The 16784-nt window shown below is 34.4% G+C and overlaps 1 protein-coding gene across 1 annotated transcript in view; it reads left to right on the top strand.

The window, feature by feature from the left end:
• The first annotated feature begins 7640 nt into the window (after positions 1–7640).
• The window catches only part of FKTN (fukutin), a 65742-nt gene continuing 56598 nt past the window's right edge, over positions 7641–16784 (top strand). The window contains exons 1-2 of the mRNA XM_051986961.1: positions 7641–7716; positions 13568–13754. Coding sequence (XP_051842921.1) covers positions 13650–13754 — 105 coding nt within the window. The 5' untranslated portion in view covers positions 7641–7716; positions 13568–13649. The remainder of the gene's footprint in view (positions 7717–13567; positions 13755–16784) is intronic.

The following is a 16784-nucleotide window of genomic DNA, read 5'->3' as shown; positions in this document are numbered from 1 at the left end:
TCCTCTGAGCCTTTTGCTTAAGCCTCAAAATCTCCATCATATTTAGTATTATGAGATTAAAACAGGCTGTGGGTTTCTCTGAGGATGGCAGGGTATGGTTCTAGAATCAGATTCCTGCCAAAGGCAATATTTTTTTAAAAAATGAAATTTTGTGCTCTGAATTATTTCATTCCAATCTCTCACCCTCCATTAAGAAAGTACATGTGCATGCATATATACACATTCTCACACTCAAAACAAATATAGTCAAGGGAAAAATTCATTAATCATATTTTTATATACATATATATATATATATATGTGTGTGTGTGTGTGTGTGTGTGTATGCTTGCCTCAGTTGATACTTAAATGAGTTCACCAATTCTCTACTAGAGAGCATGTTTCATTAAGAATCCTCTGTATATTTGGTTGATCATTGTTATACAAATTTTTTTTTGATTCTGATTACTTCACTTAGTGTCAGTTCACATAAGTCAGCTCATTTTTTTCCCTGAAATCATCTCCATTATCATTTCTTACAACATAATAGTATTTCATTGCATGTATATTTTGTAAGTTGTTCAGTTATTTACCAAATGATGGGCAGCTCCATACTTTTCAGTTCTTCGCTCCCATGAAAAGAGCTGTTATAAATATTTTTGTACATATGGATCCTTTTTCCTTTCTTTGATCTCGTTAAGGGATAGACTAATAATGCCATCTCTTGGTCAAGTGGTGTTAATGATTTATTAGGTTTTGAGGCATAATTCCAAATTGCTTTTCACAGTTCCACCAATAGTGAATTGATATACCTGTTTTCCTACAGCGCTTTCATGCAGCATGTGCCATGTTCCTTATTTGTAAGCTTTGCTATTTAATATGATGGATGTGAGGTCATACTTCAAATTTGTAATTTGCAAAGTTGTAATTCAAAAAGTTATAATTTGTATTTTTCTGACAGTGATTTAGAGCATTCTTTAATCACTGTTGATTGTTTAGATGTTTTCTCTAAATTGCTATTCATATCCTTTGACAATTTTCAAGTGGGAAATGACTTAAAAATTTGTTTAAGTTCCCTATATATCTTAAATAAGACCTTTAATAGAGAAATTTTCCACAAAGATTTTGTTTCTTTTAATTTCCCAGTTATCTTCCAATTTCAGCTGCATTAGTTTTATTTATATAGCCAACATGTCTTAGGTTGTTTGCTTCAAAATTTATATCTTTGTCAGAATGGATCCTGTCAGGAAAGCCATATATAAACAAACACTTGCCCCCTACCATACTTACTTAACCTTTTGGTTCCTGATTGGGATGTTTGTACTTACAAGGAAAAATGGTCAGTGATTTCTGGTATTCTCTAGTATATTTTTTATCTCTCAAAAGTAAAAAGACTACACACAAAGCTCCAATGTTTTGTTGATATTTATAATCTCCCAAGTATGCAATCCAAGTAAGTAGGATTTTCTTTAATGTTGAGGGCCAGGAGATAAGACTCTATTCCAGGTTTTGAGTCTTACAGTAACTTGGCTCACTAAAACTCCCTTTTTGAAATAGCAGAGACTGCTTGTCAATATAATAAATTAATAATGTAATGACTGAAGCAAAATGCAAACGTTACACTTTGGATTAAAGCTAAACTTTTGAACTTAGAACAGGAAAGAGACTAAATCACCGGGAGAAAGATACCTGAGATAATGATGTAATAAACTTTACTCTGATGTGGATCTCAATTATTTACATTTCTATCTAAGTGACCAAGATCCAGGGCTTAAGGATTTAATCACTTATATCATAGTAGATTTTGTTAGGCCTAGGAATTTTACAAGAATGTACTTTGCATCAAACCTATGAACATTTGAGGTATATATATTTGTGTCTCTGATCAATAAACTTCCAAGAGTCCGTAAACAGGACTTCGCCACCTGATTCCTGTATGTTGTCACATCCTTCATCTCACTATGGGAGCTGCTCTCCAACACTAACACATTGGGCACAAGTCTTTCACTTATGTATCATAGATCATAACTGTGTTGATACAGATTTCCAGTTATTATTTGAATTTTCATAGCCAAAATGCAAAATGCCTTTTATAACACCAACTGTTCTTGATAAGTATGTGGAATCAATTACAAGCCAATATAATATTCCATTGCAGAATTCTAAATTCTGTTATTGTCTCAACAGTAGTATGCTCTCTAAGGATTGAAGCTCAAGTTGCTGAGTTTCATTTGACTTCCATAGCTTATAATGCTTTTCATAGTTATTCATCATAAACTTCCTTCTCAGGAAATCTAAGTACAAATAAGTTAAAGTTGGTTGGTTTAATACAATTAAGTTAACACACTGGTTCACCTGACTGTAGTCTAGCTCTGGACATTACAAATAATCTTAATCCATTCTAGGGGCTTCACCATTGCTTTAGACAGCTCAGATTCTGAGGCAGCTAAATAGCACAGTGAATAGGCTACTGGATTTGAAAGTCAAGAAAAACTTTGAGTTCAAAGCCTTCCTCAAACACTTAAGTTATATAAACAATGGCAAGTCACTTTCTCAGCCTCAATTTCCTCATCTGTAAAATGGGGATAATAGCACCTATCTCTTAGGGATGTTTTGAGGATTAAATGTGTTAACGGAGAGAAAGCACTTTGTAAATCTTAAAATCCTCTTACTATATACTAGCTATTATTGAACATTTGCTTTTTCCAAAGTCATTAGTATATGCTGAAGTCATAGCTAGTGTTCTTACCTATCTCTGATGGACAGCATTTAACATGATGCTTATCAAAATATTATGTAAGTGGAATGTTCTATGTCCATATTTGGAAACTTCATACACAATCTTGAATCTTTTAGTGATAGTCTACTTGAAAACCAATAACCCTGGTTTGTGTATGGTGAGTCTCATTGTTTTGACAATTCATTGGCATCTCAGATTTAACATCCCAGACCTCCTTTCAACTCATAGTCAACTGCATCAATTCAAGTACTCAACTCTTCTTTTCTTAAAATACTAGCTTCCCAATTCTTCTGGTTTTTCCCTTCTCTAACTATTTGGCAAAAGAATCTTCCTAAGATCTATGCACAGATCTTTGTAATTTTCCTCTTCAAGAACCTGTGATTATTCAAATCTCCAAGATAAAATATGAACTCCTTAGCCTAGCTATTAAAGTCCTCCACAGTCTGGCTTCGAACTACCTTTCTTGCCTTATTTTCTCATTACTTCCCTTCACCTATTCTATATTCCAGTGAAAGTGGAGAACTGTTGGTGAAAATTGAACTTCCATCTCCTATTACTTTCATCCACTACTATGTAGTAGATACATATTTCAGAGCTGGAGTTGGAAAGATCAGCTTACAAATACTGGTTTGATGTTTAGATCTAAGACATGTGATTTAACTTCTTTATATAGGTATAATTTTCTCATCTTCAATTTCCCATGATAGCTAAATTATATTTACATATATTACATATTCACATATACATATACATGTATATATACGTTATATTAATGGTAATAGCACTTACTGATGGAGTTGTTTTTCAGACCCAGTGAAATAATGGCTACTAAGTAAACATAAATTTTCACATTTTATTTCTATGATTCACCTAGAATGTAAGCATCTTGAGGGCAGGAGAGATTTCATTTTTTTTCCCCTTACAACTGGCAATGTTTTTATACAACCTAAGTAGGTAAGTTCTATAATTCTCTTTTTACAGATGAGGAAACTGAAATTGAGAGGATTCCAGAGTTCTAAAGCTTATAACTAAAATAGGATTTGAACTGAGTTCTTTCCTGACTTTAACTATCCTGACTTTTCTATCCATTGAACAATTTTCTTGTATGCTCACTGCTTTAACTACAGTATTTTCAATACTGCATTTCAAATCTTATTTGTAAGAAATGCTCCTAGAGAAAATTACATTATTATTAAAATGATATAGTTTTCATATTAATCTAGCAGAGTAAAAGTATTTTCACATGCATTAGGGATTAGGCAAAAGAAGTGCTATTATTTTTAGGTGAGGAGTCCAGAACCTATAGAGTTTGTGACTTATTCAAGATAAGACTACAAGTAATTCATAAAGCTGAGATTAAAATTGAGGTCTTCTGATTCCCAGCCCATTTAGATTCTAACATGATTGCTTTTTAAAATGAACAACTTTTCAGTTTAAACATTTTTTGTCTAGTGGTGCACAATTACCAAGAAACTTCATAAATTTTAGCGAATCACCTCTACAATCCTAAAAGTTTTCCCCATTCCATCCTCTTTTTCTATTTTTTGATTCAATTAATAGATATTTATTATCAAGTGTTCTGATGGGATAAAGCCTAGTTTTTATCCCAGAGGGAGTCTATGGTGTATATAATGTGAACAAATAACAATACAAGGCAGAAACTCAATTTTTGTGTTTCTTTGAGTTCCATTTTGATATAAAATTGTTGAAATAATTTTAATTTGGCAATAATTCTTGGATTTCCATTTTGAAGGTTTAGAGAAGAACTGATGATAAGAAAAAATGGTTATAAAAGTTAGAAGACGAGGCTATTTTAACTTTTAAAAGAATGACTATTTCACAAAAAAGCCTCAGATAACATTTTTCATTTTTACTCAAGGACATGTTTTTTTCCTAAGTAAATGTATTCTTCACAGTAATGTATATAATATATTTTACACATTTTCTTGTGCAGTTCTTATGTTTTCTCATAAATACTTTGACTCTTATGACTGGAGAAGAGAGTGAGGCTTATAATTGTGCAGCTGTCCTTAGAAATAGCTTCCTATCAAGAGCTCTAAAAGATATGCATTTACAAGAAAGGAATATGAATAATGTCCTTTTAAGACTCAAGACTAGGTTAGAAAATTTATTTTACATTCAACAATAATTTAGCATTTACACTGTGTCAAGATATGCGAGATATTGTTGTTAAGGATATTTAAGAAATAGGCAATCTTGTCCAGAATGAATTGTGGCCTAAGTGATCTCTATAGGTCACTTCCATAATTCTTAAACTCATTGCTAATCTATATCACTAGCTTTATTTACTTTCATTAGTTTCAATAAATATCTTCGCCACAATATTTTCTAACACATTTAACTTGATGGGTAATACCTATATTTGTCAACTTGGCAACATTCAAGAGGTTGAAAACTTTCAGGAAGATTTTTTATGGGACATCAAATTAAAGCCTTAATCTTAAATAATATTTGTAATTTCTACTCCATAATGAAGTAGTTTGAAGGAAATTTAATAAAATATTGTATAATGTTGAAACAATATTGTTAGCTTTGCTATAACTAACTAATGATTGTTTTTATCTCAGTTTCTGAAATAAACATTCTTGATACTGAAAATTTTCTGGACATGTGTTTTTTCCTAAATGTATTCTTTTTTTGCCTATAGTAATTATTATAGCTTTTTATTTACAAGATATATGCATGGTAATTTTTCAGCATTGACAAATGCAAAACCTTTTGCTCCAACTTTTCCCCTTCTTCCCCCCACTCCTTCCCCCAGATGGCAGGTTGACCAATACATGTTAAATATGTTAAAGTATAAGTTAAATAAAATATATGTATACATGTCCAAATAGTTATTTTGCTGTACAAAAAGAATTGAACTTTGAAATAGTGTACAATTAGCCTGTGAAGGAAATCAAAAATGCAGACAGACAAAAATAGAGGGATTGGGAATTCTATGTAGTGGTTCATAGTCATCTCCCAGAGTTCTTTCACTGGGTGTAGCTGGTTCAGTTCATTACTGCACTATTGGAACTGATTTGGTTCATCTTCATTGTTGAAGAGCGCCACGTCCATCAGAATTGATCATCATATAGGATTGTTGTTGTAGTGTATAATGATCTCCTGGTCCTGCTAATTTCACTCAGCATCAGTTCATGTAAGTCTCTCCAGGCCTTTTTGAAATCATCCTGCTGGTCATTTCTTACAGAATAATAATATTCCATAATATTCACATACCACAATTTATTCAGCCATTCTCCAACTGATGGGCATCCACTCAGTTTCCAGTTTCTGGCCACTACAAACAGGGCTGCCACAAACATTCTTGCACATAACGTTCCCTTTCCCTTCTTCAAAATCTCTTTGGGGTATAAACCCAGTAGTAACACTGCTGGATCAAAGGGTATGCACAGTTTGATAACTTTTTGAGCATAGTTCCAAATTGCTCTCCAGAGTGGCTGGATGTGTTCACAATTCCACCAACAATGCATCAGTGTCCCAGTTTTCCCACATCCCTTCCAACATTCCACATTAACTTTCCCTGTCATTCTAGCCAATCTGATAGGTGTGTAGTGTGGTATCTCAGAGTTGTCTTAATTTGCATTTCTCTGATCAATAGTGATTTGGAACACTCTTTCATGTGAGTGGTAATAGTTTCAATTTCATCATCTGAAAATTGTCTGTTCATATCCTTTGACCATTTATCAATTCATCCAATATATGTTTAACATGTGCAATTTTTCTATACACTTCCACAATTATCAAACTGCATAAGAAAAAAAATCAAAAAATTAGAAAACAAAAAAGTGAAAATCTTATGTTGTGATCCATATTCAATCCCCACAGTCCTCTCTCTGGCTGCAGTTTGCTCTCTCCATCACAAGACCATTGAAACTAGCCTAAATCAGCTCACTGTTGAAAAGAACCTCGTCCATCAGAATTGATCATTGTACAGTCTTCTTGTTGCTGAATACGATATTCTCCTGATTCTACTCACTTCATGTAATGTCAATTCATGTTTCTCCAGGCCTTTCTGAAATCATCCTGCTGATTGTTTCTTATAGAACAAAAATATTCCATAACAGTCATATACCATAAATTATTCAGCCGTTCTCCAACTGATGGGTATCCACTCAATTTCCAGTTCCTTGCCACTACAAAAAGAGCTGCCACAAACATTTTTGCAAATGTGGGTCCTTTCCCCTTTTTTATGATCTCTTTATAGGAGAGACACTACTGTGTCAAAGGGTATGCAGAGTTTGTTTTGTTTAACTGTTTAACTTTTTACTAGGCTGTGTTTTATGGAAGGTAGGGCAGAAAAGGCAGAATTATTGAAAAATGAATTATGTAAAAAAATTCATTAAAATTTAAATTTACCTGTGATAGACATTTATATACACAAATGTGTATATGTGTTTACATTTATTTCTATACCTTTTACTTCTATATCATCTTTCCATCCATTATAGCAACTGGAAACTCCTGGAAAGTAAGGAGTCTTCTTAATCTCTCTTGTTTGTTTTTTTTTTTTTTTTGAGGGGGGAAAAAAGGCAGGTATTTAACTGGGAACATCGTTTTGTTTCTCTTCTGTCTCCTAAGGGGCTGTTCCGGGAGGCTCCTCTCGGACCAGTTCCCTTGCCGTTGTTATCCCTGCCAGGTTTGAGTTGGACTTGAGGAGAACTCAAAGTTCCACTAGTTCTCGGATTCGATCCGACCCCGAACAAACACCCGGCTCCAGCGCGGACAGTGGTGGCGAAAATAGGCTACAGGAGGGCGGGGACACCAGCCCAAACGCCTTCATTTGGACAGCTCCCGAAGTCGGAGAAGATCTTCTCTGGAGACACAGGCAGGAGGGTGGGGCCTTCCTACCTCGCCCCCTCGCTCTACGGCTGCAGCCCTTTCTAGCGTCGGCGGCGTGTGCCGTAAAGTAAAACTGCCGCTCTGGCTTTTGCGTCCGCTGCCGCCGTTGCTCTCTCCAGCGCGCTCTGCAGGTAAGCCCGGGGCTGGCCGCCGACCCGCGGGCCCTCCTCGCCTGGGGCTCCCGTTTCTCTATCTTCTGCGTCCTCATGGATCTCTGGCGTTGGCCTTCGTGGATCTCCCAGCGCGTGGGGGCCGGGATCCCGGGGCCCCATCCTTCCTCGCACCCCTCGCCCTGTTGCTCGCAGGCAGGCCCGGCCCCTTTGGCGCTCTTCTGGCCTGTTTCGGGCTGTCTAGCCTCGGCCCATCTCTGCACTCTGCCTCCTTGTGTCTCTTTGTTATCCCTCTTCCCTTCTTCTTTTTGCCCCTTTAATAACTCATCTACCTAGCGCTTGGAGATCCGAGGTTCATTACAGTGGGGTGGGGAAGAAGGGGGTGCCATCTATATTTATCACCCGAAGAAACAGTTTAGACGTTGGATTTCTTCTCCATTTCCACCCTCCCCCCCACCTCCCACACCTTTTTTGTTTTGTTTTTAATAATTAAAAATATTTTAAAATTATCCAAACCCTGTTTACATCCTTCTCCAACAAGTGAGTGGACTTAACTGTTGGAGGAGCTGAACCATGTCAGTATTAACATCCCTACTGTAAATGAAAGCAAAAAAAAAAAAAAAATGTAATTAAACAATTAAATGAGACAGGCTCTTGCCTTCAAAGAATTTTACTGTGGGCGTTAGTAAGTAGAGCTTTTATTTAAAAAAAAAAAGAAAGAAATCCATCACGATTGAAAGAGGAAAGTGGTAGCATTTGGGAAAATCAGGAAAGATCTTTAATGTTTATATTAATAAAGATATATTTTTTAAATTATTTGTCTCATTGGTTTAACTTTTCTAGATTATAGACATTTATATAGGGCTAGTACACACCACGCTTAAGAAAGGAGCTCTAGGAGGATAGCTTATAGAATGTAAAAATTGCCTGCAAGGAGACCATTAGGAGGTTATTGCAGTCAATCAGCTATCTGAGAAGTGATGAAGTACTACATTAAGATGGTTGTATAGAGAAGAGAATAGATTAAAAAAAAAATTAAGGAGTTGGACTAAAACTGATGGCAACTGATTAGATTTGGGATATGAGGGATGATTTGAAAATGACTAAATTTGGATGACTAGAAGAATTGTGGTACCTTTGACAAAAATAGAGAGGTTAAGAAGGATGTTTGGAAGAAAAGAAACATGGGGTCTCTTTTAGATATGTGTTTGAGATACTACAGGGTGCACAATAGATGATCCTGGGACCTGGTCCCAGTATATCTCTCCATTTAATAAACTATTAAATTGGTCTCTAATCTCTGTCTTGCTCACTTTCTCTGGCATTACAAAATGAGTCTGCTCCTTGAGCAAGTTTTACTGTTTTTTATTCCAGATTGTTTATTCTCCTTACAACTGTTTCCTCCTCAGCTTTATTTATTTATTTATTTTTATCTCTAGCTTAAGATCTCCTTTTTTTTTCCTTTTGAGCCTCCACTGACAGCCATTCTCTTCTTGAAATCTGCATTTGGAGGCATTTCTGGATCTCTGATAATTATTTATTCCATTCATTCATCTCTCCAGTCTTAGTTCATGAGTCAGGGCCAGGATGCAGCCCCTATTGTGCTTTAGGGCAGGACTATTTATAACCCTTCCCTCTTCCCCCTCCCCCCCCCCCCCCTTCCCTGGTAAATTGAGATAGATGAGGGATGGAGGTGTACATTTGGGAGTCATTTTTCATAAACTCAAAAGTTGAATTCATGGGAACTAATAAAATTCCTGAGAGAGAAAGAGACATTTGAGAGTCAAAGAGTAGGTGTGAGGACTACATTAGCACCCTGGATACCTTAGACTCGGCCAGAGTCAAAATAAGCAAAAGTCCTTGTTCTTTATTCTTGGTCTTTAGAGGCAGGATTGAATTGGATGGAAGCAGAATCTCCTCAACCTTTTTTTTTTCTTCTCCCACCCAGAAGTGACCTCCCTAGTCTTACTCCACCCCTTAGTCCCTCCTACAATTCTCTGTATACACCAATTATCGAGCCAGCACAGGATAGTGGGAAGGGCCATTTTCCAAGCATATGCTTATAGAGGATTGTCCAGTTGGTAATTAGCCGTAAGTGCTCTAACTGATCTCAATGCATCAACTAAGAGAGTTTCAACCCTTTACAAATAGGTAGAGTATAAAACTCTAAAACATACCCACAAAGAGAGATCAAGACGTGGATGATGAATCTGCACAGGAGACCAACAAGAATTGGTCACAGTCCTAGATAGGAAAAAAACCCGCAAGATGTTAGAAAGAGAGTGGTCAGTAGTGTCAGATATTGCAGAGGGATCAAGAAGTATGAGATCTGAGAGAAAGCTGTTGGTGACAGCAATTTCAGCCAAGTGGAAACAAACAATTGTTTGTTTCAGAGGAGGAAAACTCGAGAGAGTCTCCAGAGAACTTAAAAGTAGGATTCACCAAATTTATGTTAATTTATACTTTCTTCCTTGATGGATTTGGAGAGATAAACAAAAAATGTGGTTCAGATTTAAGAAATAAAAGATATTAAAGTTTTATGCTTTCATGTCATAAATACTTTTTTAAAGAATATAGTTGGAAGACAATAGATAAAGTGAACCCTTAAAGAGAACATAAGAAATGAAATCTAATATGTTTTAGCAGTCTTTAGTCAAAGTATTGCTTTGATAGAAGAAAGTTTTGAAAAAATGTTGAAGGTGAGGGAAGAACTAACATTCAGTAATAGTAGCTCTAAGTTAACATAGTTAAATAAGTTATTAATGCTGAAAAATAGGAAATGGAAAAAGAAAAACTACATTGATATTGTTATTATACTACCTATTTTTTGCCCTATCATTGTTACAAGCCTTTTGAAAAAGATATTCACTTTCATACACTAATTACCTATTATGGACACTAGAGTTCATGAACTTTTGATGGTATATTCTGTACTCTTCCATCAAAATTCTGTTATGAAGCTTGGAAGAGGGGAAAATATTAATAAATGAACATTTCCCATGAAAAAATACCAATATAAGGAAAATGATGGTGTCATCATATTAACAGGCAAATGAAACCGAATTTGTACAGAGAAAAATCTGTCCTGGAGGTGATTTAATTTTTGAAGTTATTGATCTTGAGAAGAGAATAATCTAGCATAATATCAATACTATACATGATTTTTCCCCCGGTGATTAATTACAATTGGGATTTTATAAATGATGTATCAAATAATACTAATTTTCTCATTATAAATCTTTATCAGAATAACCTACATACGTATTAAGAATATCTGGTGGAAAATGATAAGGGAGTAGCAGACTTTTGTAAATGATTTTTAATAGCTTTTTTTTTTTTTTTTAATAAAAGCTCTACTTACCATTGCCCACCATAAAATTCCTTGAAGTCAAGAGCCTGTCTCATTTAATTGTTTAGCTACATTTTTTTCCCTTTCATTTACAGTAGGGATATTAATACTGACATGGTTCGGTTCCTCCAACAGAATGTCCACTCACCTGTTGTTGGAGAAGGATGTAAACAGAGGGTTTGGACAACTTTTAAATATTTTTATACACTCATGATTGGAGAAAAGTGCTGACAAAACAAGGTCTTGCTATGCTTTTTGCTGATTAAAAAAAAGAAGAATAGAGTAAAACTTAGCCTTAAAGGATCTCCTTCAGCAAGAACTCTTCCAAAGAAGATTTGTACATTTTGAGCAGCAAGATCTTTTAGAAGTCATTTATTTCAAAGTCCTCATCTTACAATTGAAGAACTAAGGACTAAAGAGAGGGTAATGATTTGCTCAAGGTTGTATGGAAACAGCAGTCAAGATTGGAACTTAGATTTCTTATTTGAAATCCAACAGTTTCCATCCTACCATGTTGCCTAGGGACTGCATAATCCACACTCCCCTCCCCCCCCCAAAAAAAAAAAAGAAAAAGAAAAAGAAAAAGAAGGTCACTGGCCTGTTTGTGGACTCCCAATGAAACAGTTTCAGGAGGACATGGGCAAGAGTTACGCAAAGAGCTGTTGTGTTTATAATCTGTATTGCTAGCAGTAGTACCCAAATTAGTTAATCTCATGGTTCCATTAAAGCATTAAATATACATTTAAAGTACTTGGATATTTGTTTATCTAGTATTTTGTTAAGAGTTAGCTCTTCTTTTTAGCTTCTGCTTCCATAATTGTTTAGACATAACAGCAAATTTATGTCATTTGCCTGTACTTTCTTAACTTTTGTAAGGAAAAAAGAGCACTGGATTTGCAGTCAGGAGATGTAGATTCTAGTTCTGTCTAGACACTTGCTAGATTTTGAACTTTTCTGAACCATAGTCTCCAATTGGAAATGGTGATTCTTGCAGCATTATTATAAAGAAAATACTTTGTAAGCAAGTATTTGTCTCATGCCTCATGAGCATGCCATACTGGTCTCTACCTTTGTGCCTTTTTTCCTGAAGATTCTTCCCCTCTTATCCATTGATCTAAATCTTCACTATCCATCCAGCCCTGACTTAAGCCATATTAGATCTTGTGGAACTTTTCACCAACTGCTAGAGCCTTTCTCTTTTGTCACACAATGTAGCACTGTTATTATTTAAGCCATTGATCCATATATAGTCTTGTGTTATTATATTTCCAACTGGATGGTAAACTGCTTGAGGCAAGGGATCATGTTTTATACTGAGGCAGTTGTAGAGTACTAAAAATATTTGGAATCAGTATGCTTGGATTTCAATTTTGCTGCTTTTTCTGACTGGCAAGTACTTTGAATTCTCAAATTAAAAGTGACTTTTCTTATATTACAAATAGAAATATGGGAAATAAAGATTAGGAAATCTAGCACAAAAACTGGCTTTAATACTCTTTTAACTAGTTTGTGATCCAAGCCAATTTGAACTTTTGTTTTCCCAATTTTAAAGTGGGGATAATAATACTGAACACTCTTTATCTCACAGAGTATTAAAGATAAAATTGAAAGTACCAAGTAATACGATGAGTATTTATACTTTTGATAACTATTTGGGCATTTTGGGTAAGAGAGGATTCATAAGAGCTTACTAAAATGATTTTGGTCTGCTGCCTTTTCTTTCTATTCATAGGGATAACAACTACCCCAGGTCTCAGGTTCTTCATTTGCTGATAACACATTTAGGTTTACACTTCATAATTTGCTGAGTGCCCTAATGAGATTATAAATTAGGAATAGAGATTTGACCTATTATTTCAATGATGTAAGGAATTTCTAGGCAGAGAAACCTAATTCCAGTGAAGATCAATAATGTTTTTGCAGCTTATAGTTTAAGAGCTACCTTGAATACCAAGAGGCTAAGTGACAGTAGCAGGAATAGCATATCTAATGAATGATGTATGACTGAAAAATCTATGTGGGCCCTTTCCCTAGTCTCCAGTTCTTCCCCATCTCCAGGCAGTTTTTTTTCCTTAGCAATATTTTGAGGTGGCGTGATAAGTAAGAGTTAAGTCAGGAAAATGTTTAATATTAAGAAGTTGTTTTAGTGTCATAGGAAGGTTAGGTATTATGTCAATGTTTATAGGTGAGGGCATATATTTGTAAGAGAGGCACCCTTTTTATGTCTATTCCTTCAATTATTCTTCCCTTTTCTTCATCTCTTGTTACTTTTATTCTGTCTTCTATCCACATACTTAGGCAAGTCTTCACTCTTTATATTCACATAACTTTGAAGTCAATTGAAATATAGCAAAAGGTCAAAGGAAAAATATAAGCACATAATCTCCTATGCAAGAAAGAGATGTCTAAGAATAATAGTAATTCTATCACATTTCAAAAACCCTTTCCTCATCGACAATTGCTAGTTATTAGAAGCAAAAGTTCTCACATAAATGTTCTTTAGATATATTATTTTGTTTACAGAAAGCAAGACTGTCGACTAATAGAAAATGATGAAAAAGATTGAATTACTTTCGAATGACAGCCCAATGAATCCTGAAGACAAATGAGTAAAATCAATAAAAACGTGATTTTGGCTCTTTTAACTCTGACAAGTTCAGTGTTTCTGCTATTTCAGTTATACTACTACAAGCACTATTTATCTCCAAAGGTAACTTTTTTTTTATTCTTATCTTTATTGGAGACAATCTGTCTGTGTGAATTTGCAGTCTAAAAACTACAAACCTATTATCTTTGCAGTATCACAAAATTACCACTAGTTAAAAAAAGGTCTTGTAAAGGTACTTTGAATCAGTTCTTTAACACTGTCAAAAACTGCTACTTGATAAAAACTTTTAGGTGTTGGCTTAGTTTTGTACTATCAAAACAAATATTCAAGGTATCTATGGAATTAAATCTACTGAACTGTCTAATGTTTTCTCTGGATTCCTCTATTTAAAGATTTGAGATTCTTTTATAGAGATTTATTTCGCTTTTACTTAATCTCATTAATGAAAATATTAAATTTACATAATTGATGAGATAGTGTATTTCTTTTCAAAACTTGTTACACTCAGTAAAAAAAAAAATTCAGATTGAAGTGTAATAGATATTAGATAGATCACCTGCTGGTGAAATGTGATGGCTGTAATCAACTTTTACTAGCTATCCTACTTATTTCATTAATAGAGGTTACTTTAGGAAAATCTTCCATAATTCAGAAGGAAAATCATAAAGTTGGAAAGGGACTGTCATGTTCTGAGTAGTAGGTATAATCCTTCTGACATTCTTGACAGTCTAAAAAATTTGCAAATATCTTAATTTATTCCTTGCTTGCTTAAAAATTTAAATTCAAAAAATATTGAGAGTATTTTTCTCCATGAGTTTTTAATCTTAAGTTTTTGTGTAGGAAAATAAAATTTATCTTACAACTAAGTTTTCTGAATGTGTCTGTGACACACCATCTGCTTTAAAGGGGTCAAAGCCATTGTTGCAGAAAATATTTTAATATAAAGTTTTTTTATTATAAATTTACTTTTTATGGACTTTTTAATGTCAATAGACATTAACATTTAAGTATATAGAAAACACAAAAACGTCTGTGAAAATATAATATGTACAGCTTGGGTTTTTAAAGTATGTATTAAATTTAACACGAAAGTAAAACTGTTTATTCTCTTTTGAATTTCCTTCTTTGTATATTTTTAATGTTTCATTGATACTTTTTAATTTTTGCTTTTCACATCATGGTTACTACCCACCAAATCTCCCTCTATACCCCAAAAAAGTCCTCTCTAAAAAAATGTATAGTCAGACACAAAATATCCTTACATTAGCCATGTCTGGAAACATGTCTCCTGCCTCTCTAATTTATCATCTATTTACATTATTCATCATCAGTTTTCTGAGTTATGAACGATCACTTTATTGATCAGAATTCTCAAGTTTTTAAAGATTGTTTAAATTATTATAGTCATATAAATTATTCTCTTTGTTCAGTTCATATCAGTCTTTCTGCAATTCAGATTTTTCTGAATCAACAGCATCATAATATTCCTTCACATTCATGTACCACATGTAGCAATCTGTTTGAGTACCTCCCCCAAATTCACACTCATGGGTTGGATTCTTCAGCAACTGTCCCAATTTCAAGACTCTTTTGGTCCCTACTCTTATATGTTTACTTTTAAATGTGTTTTAGTAAACAAAAGGCCATAATTCAGAGCAGAGATGTTTCCTAAAATGGCATAGTAAGAATAGTATTACAGTATATTCCATAAATCTGGGATATTTCCTTTCTTCTTGATGTCCATATGCTTCCTCACCCTGGGCACAGTGCTTTTTTGGGGGATGTTCTGGACTGTCAGGGCTGAGTCTATACCCATTTTCTCTGTAGGGTCATCCTTCTTAGCAAGGTAGTGGATCCACTGTAAGATGCCATTGCTTGAAGTGGGGAGAGAAAAGTCTATTTCTTTTCCCTTCACCCCCTTTGTTGCATTCTGGAAAAGGTACAAGGGATAGGAAAAAGAATGTTTTCTTCATGTTTGTGGCAGCCCTCTTTGTAGTGGCCAGAAACTGGAAACTGAGTGGATGCCCATCAATTGGAGAATGGCTGAATAAATTGTGGTATATGAATATTTTGTTTGGTAAGAAATGACCAACAGGATGATTTCAGAAAGGCCTGGAGAAACTTACATGAACTGATACTGAGTGAAATGAGTAGGGCCAGGAGATCATTATATACTTCAACAACAATACTATATGATGATCAATTCTGATGGACCTGGCCATCCTAAGCAATGAGATATACCAAATCAGTTCCAATGGAGCAGTAATGAACTGAACCAGCTACGCCCAGTGAAAGAACTCTGGGAGATGACTAAGAACCATTAATTGAATTCCCAATCCCTATATATTTGCCCGCCTGCATTTTTTATTTCCTTCACAGGCTAATTGTACAATATTTCGGAATCCGATTCTTTTTATATAGCAAAATAACGGTTTGGTCATGTATACTTATTGTGTATCTAATTTATACTTTAATATATTTAACATCTACTGGTCACCCTGACATCTGGGGGAAAGAGGGGAAAAATTGGAATAAGAGGTTTGGCAATTGTCAATACTGTAAAGTACCCATACATATAACCTGTAAATAAAAGGCTATTAAAATTTAAAAAAAAAAAAAAGAAGAAGAATGTTTTCTTCTTAAAGAATAGCTTCTTCCACCAGAGCTGTCACTTCTTTGTATGCTGGACATCTTATTTTTGATTGATTTTTTAAAGCTGTTAAAGCTGGTTGTTTTTTAAAGGTCACCAGAGATATGATTGATTCTTTACAAAGACTAGCTACCTATAATGCCATCCAATTTGAGAAAACTAACATTTCCTTTTTATAAATTTTCATAAAGATTTTACTTAAAATTTTTATTATGTATTTAACAATGATCAATAAAACATGTCAAGATTCAAAAAATATGAAAGATGATTGATTACATAAGACACTTTGAACTTCTATTATGTAATATATTTAAAACTGCCTCACTTAACTCTAGTTTACAGGTAAATCAAGACATCACCCCTTGATATCATTGGTCCTTTTTAAAAAAAGGTAGAATGATCACAATACAAAAAGAAAAGATTTAAGAAGCTGTTGACAGAATAGTTTTGTCCCTTTTTGCTTTTCTTTTCCCCTTCTATGC

This window comes from Antechinus flavipes, chromosome 1, assembly GCF_016432865.1.
Source record: "Antechinus flavipes isolate AdamAnt ecotype Samford, QLD, Australia chromosome 1, AdamAnt_v2, whole genome shotgun sequence".
In the NCBI taxonomy this organism is placed as follows: Eukaryota; Metazoa; Chordata; class Mammalia; order Dasyuromorphia; family Dasyuridae; genus Antechinus; species Antechinus flavipes.
This window is presented reverse-complemented; position numbering and strand designations above follow the sequence as displayed.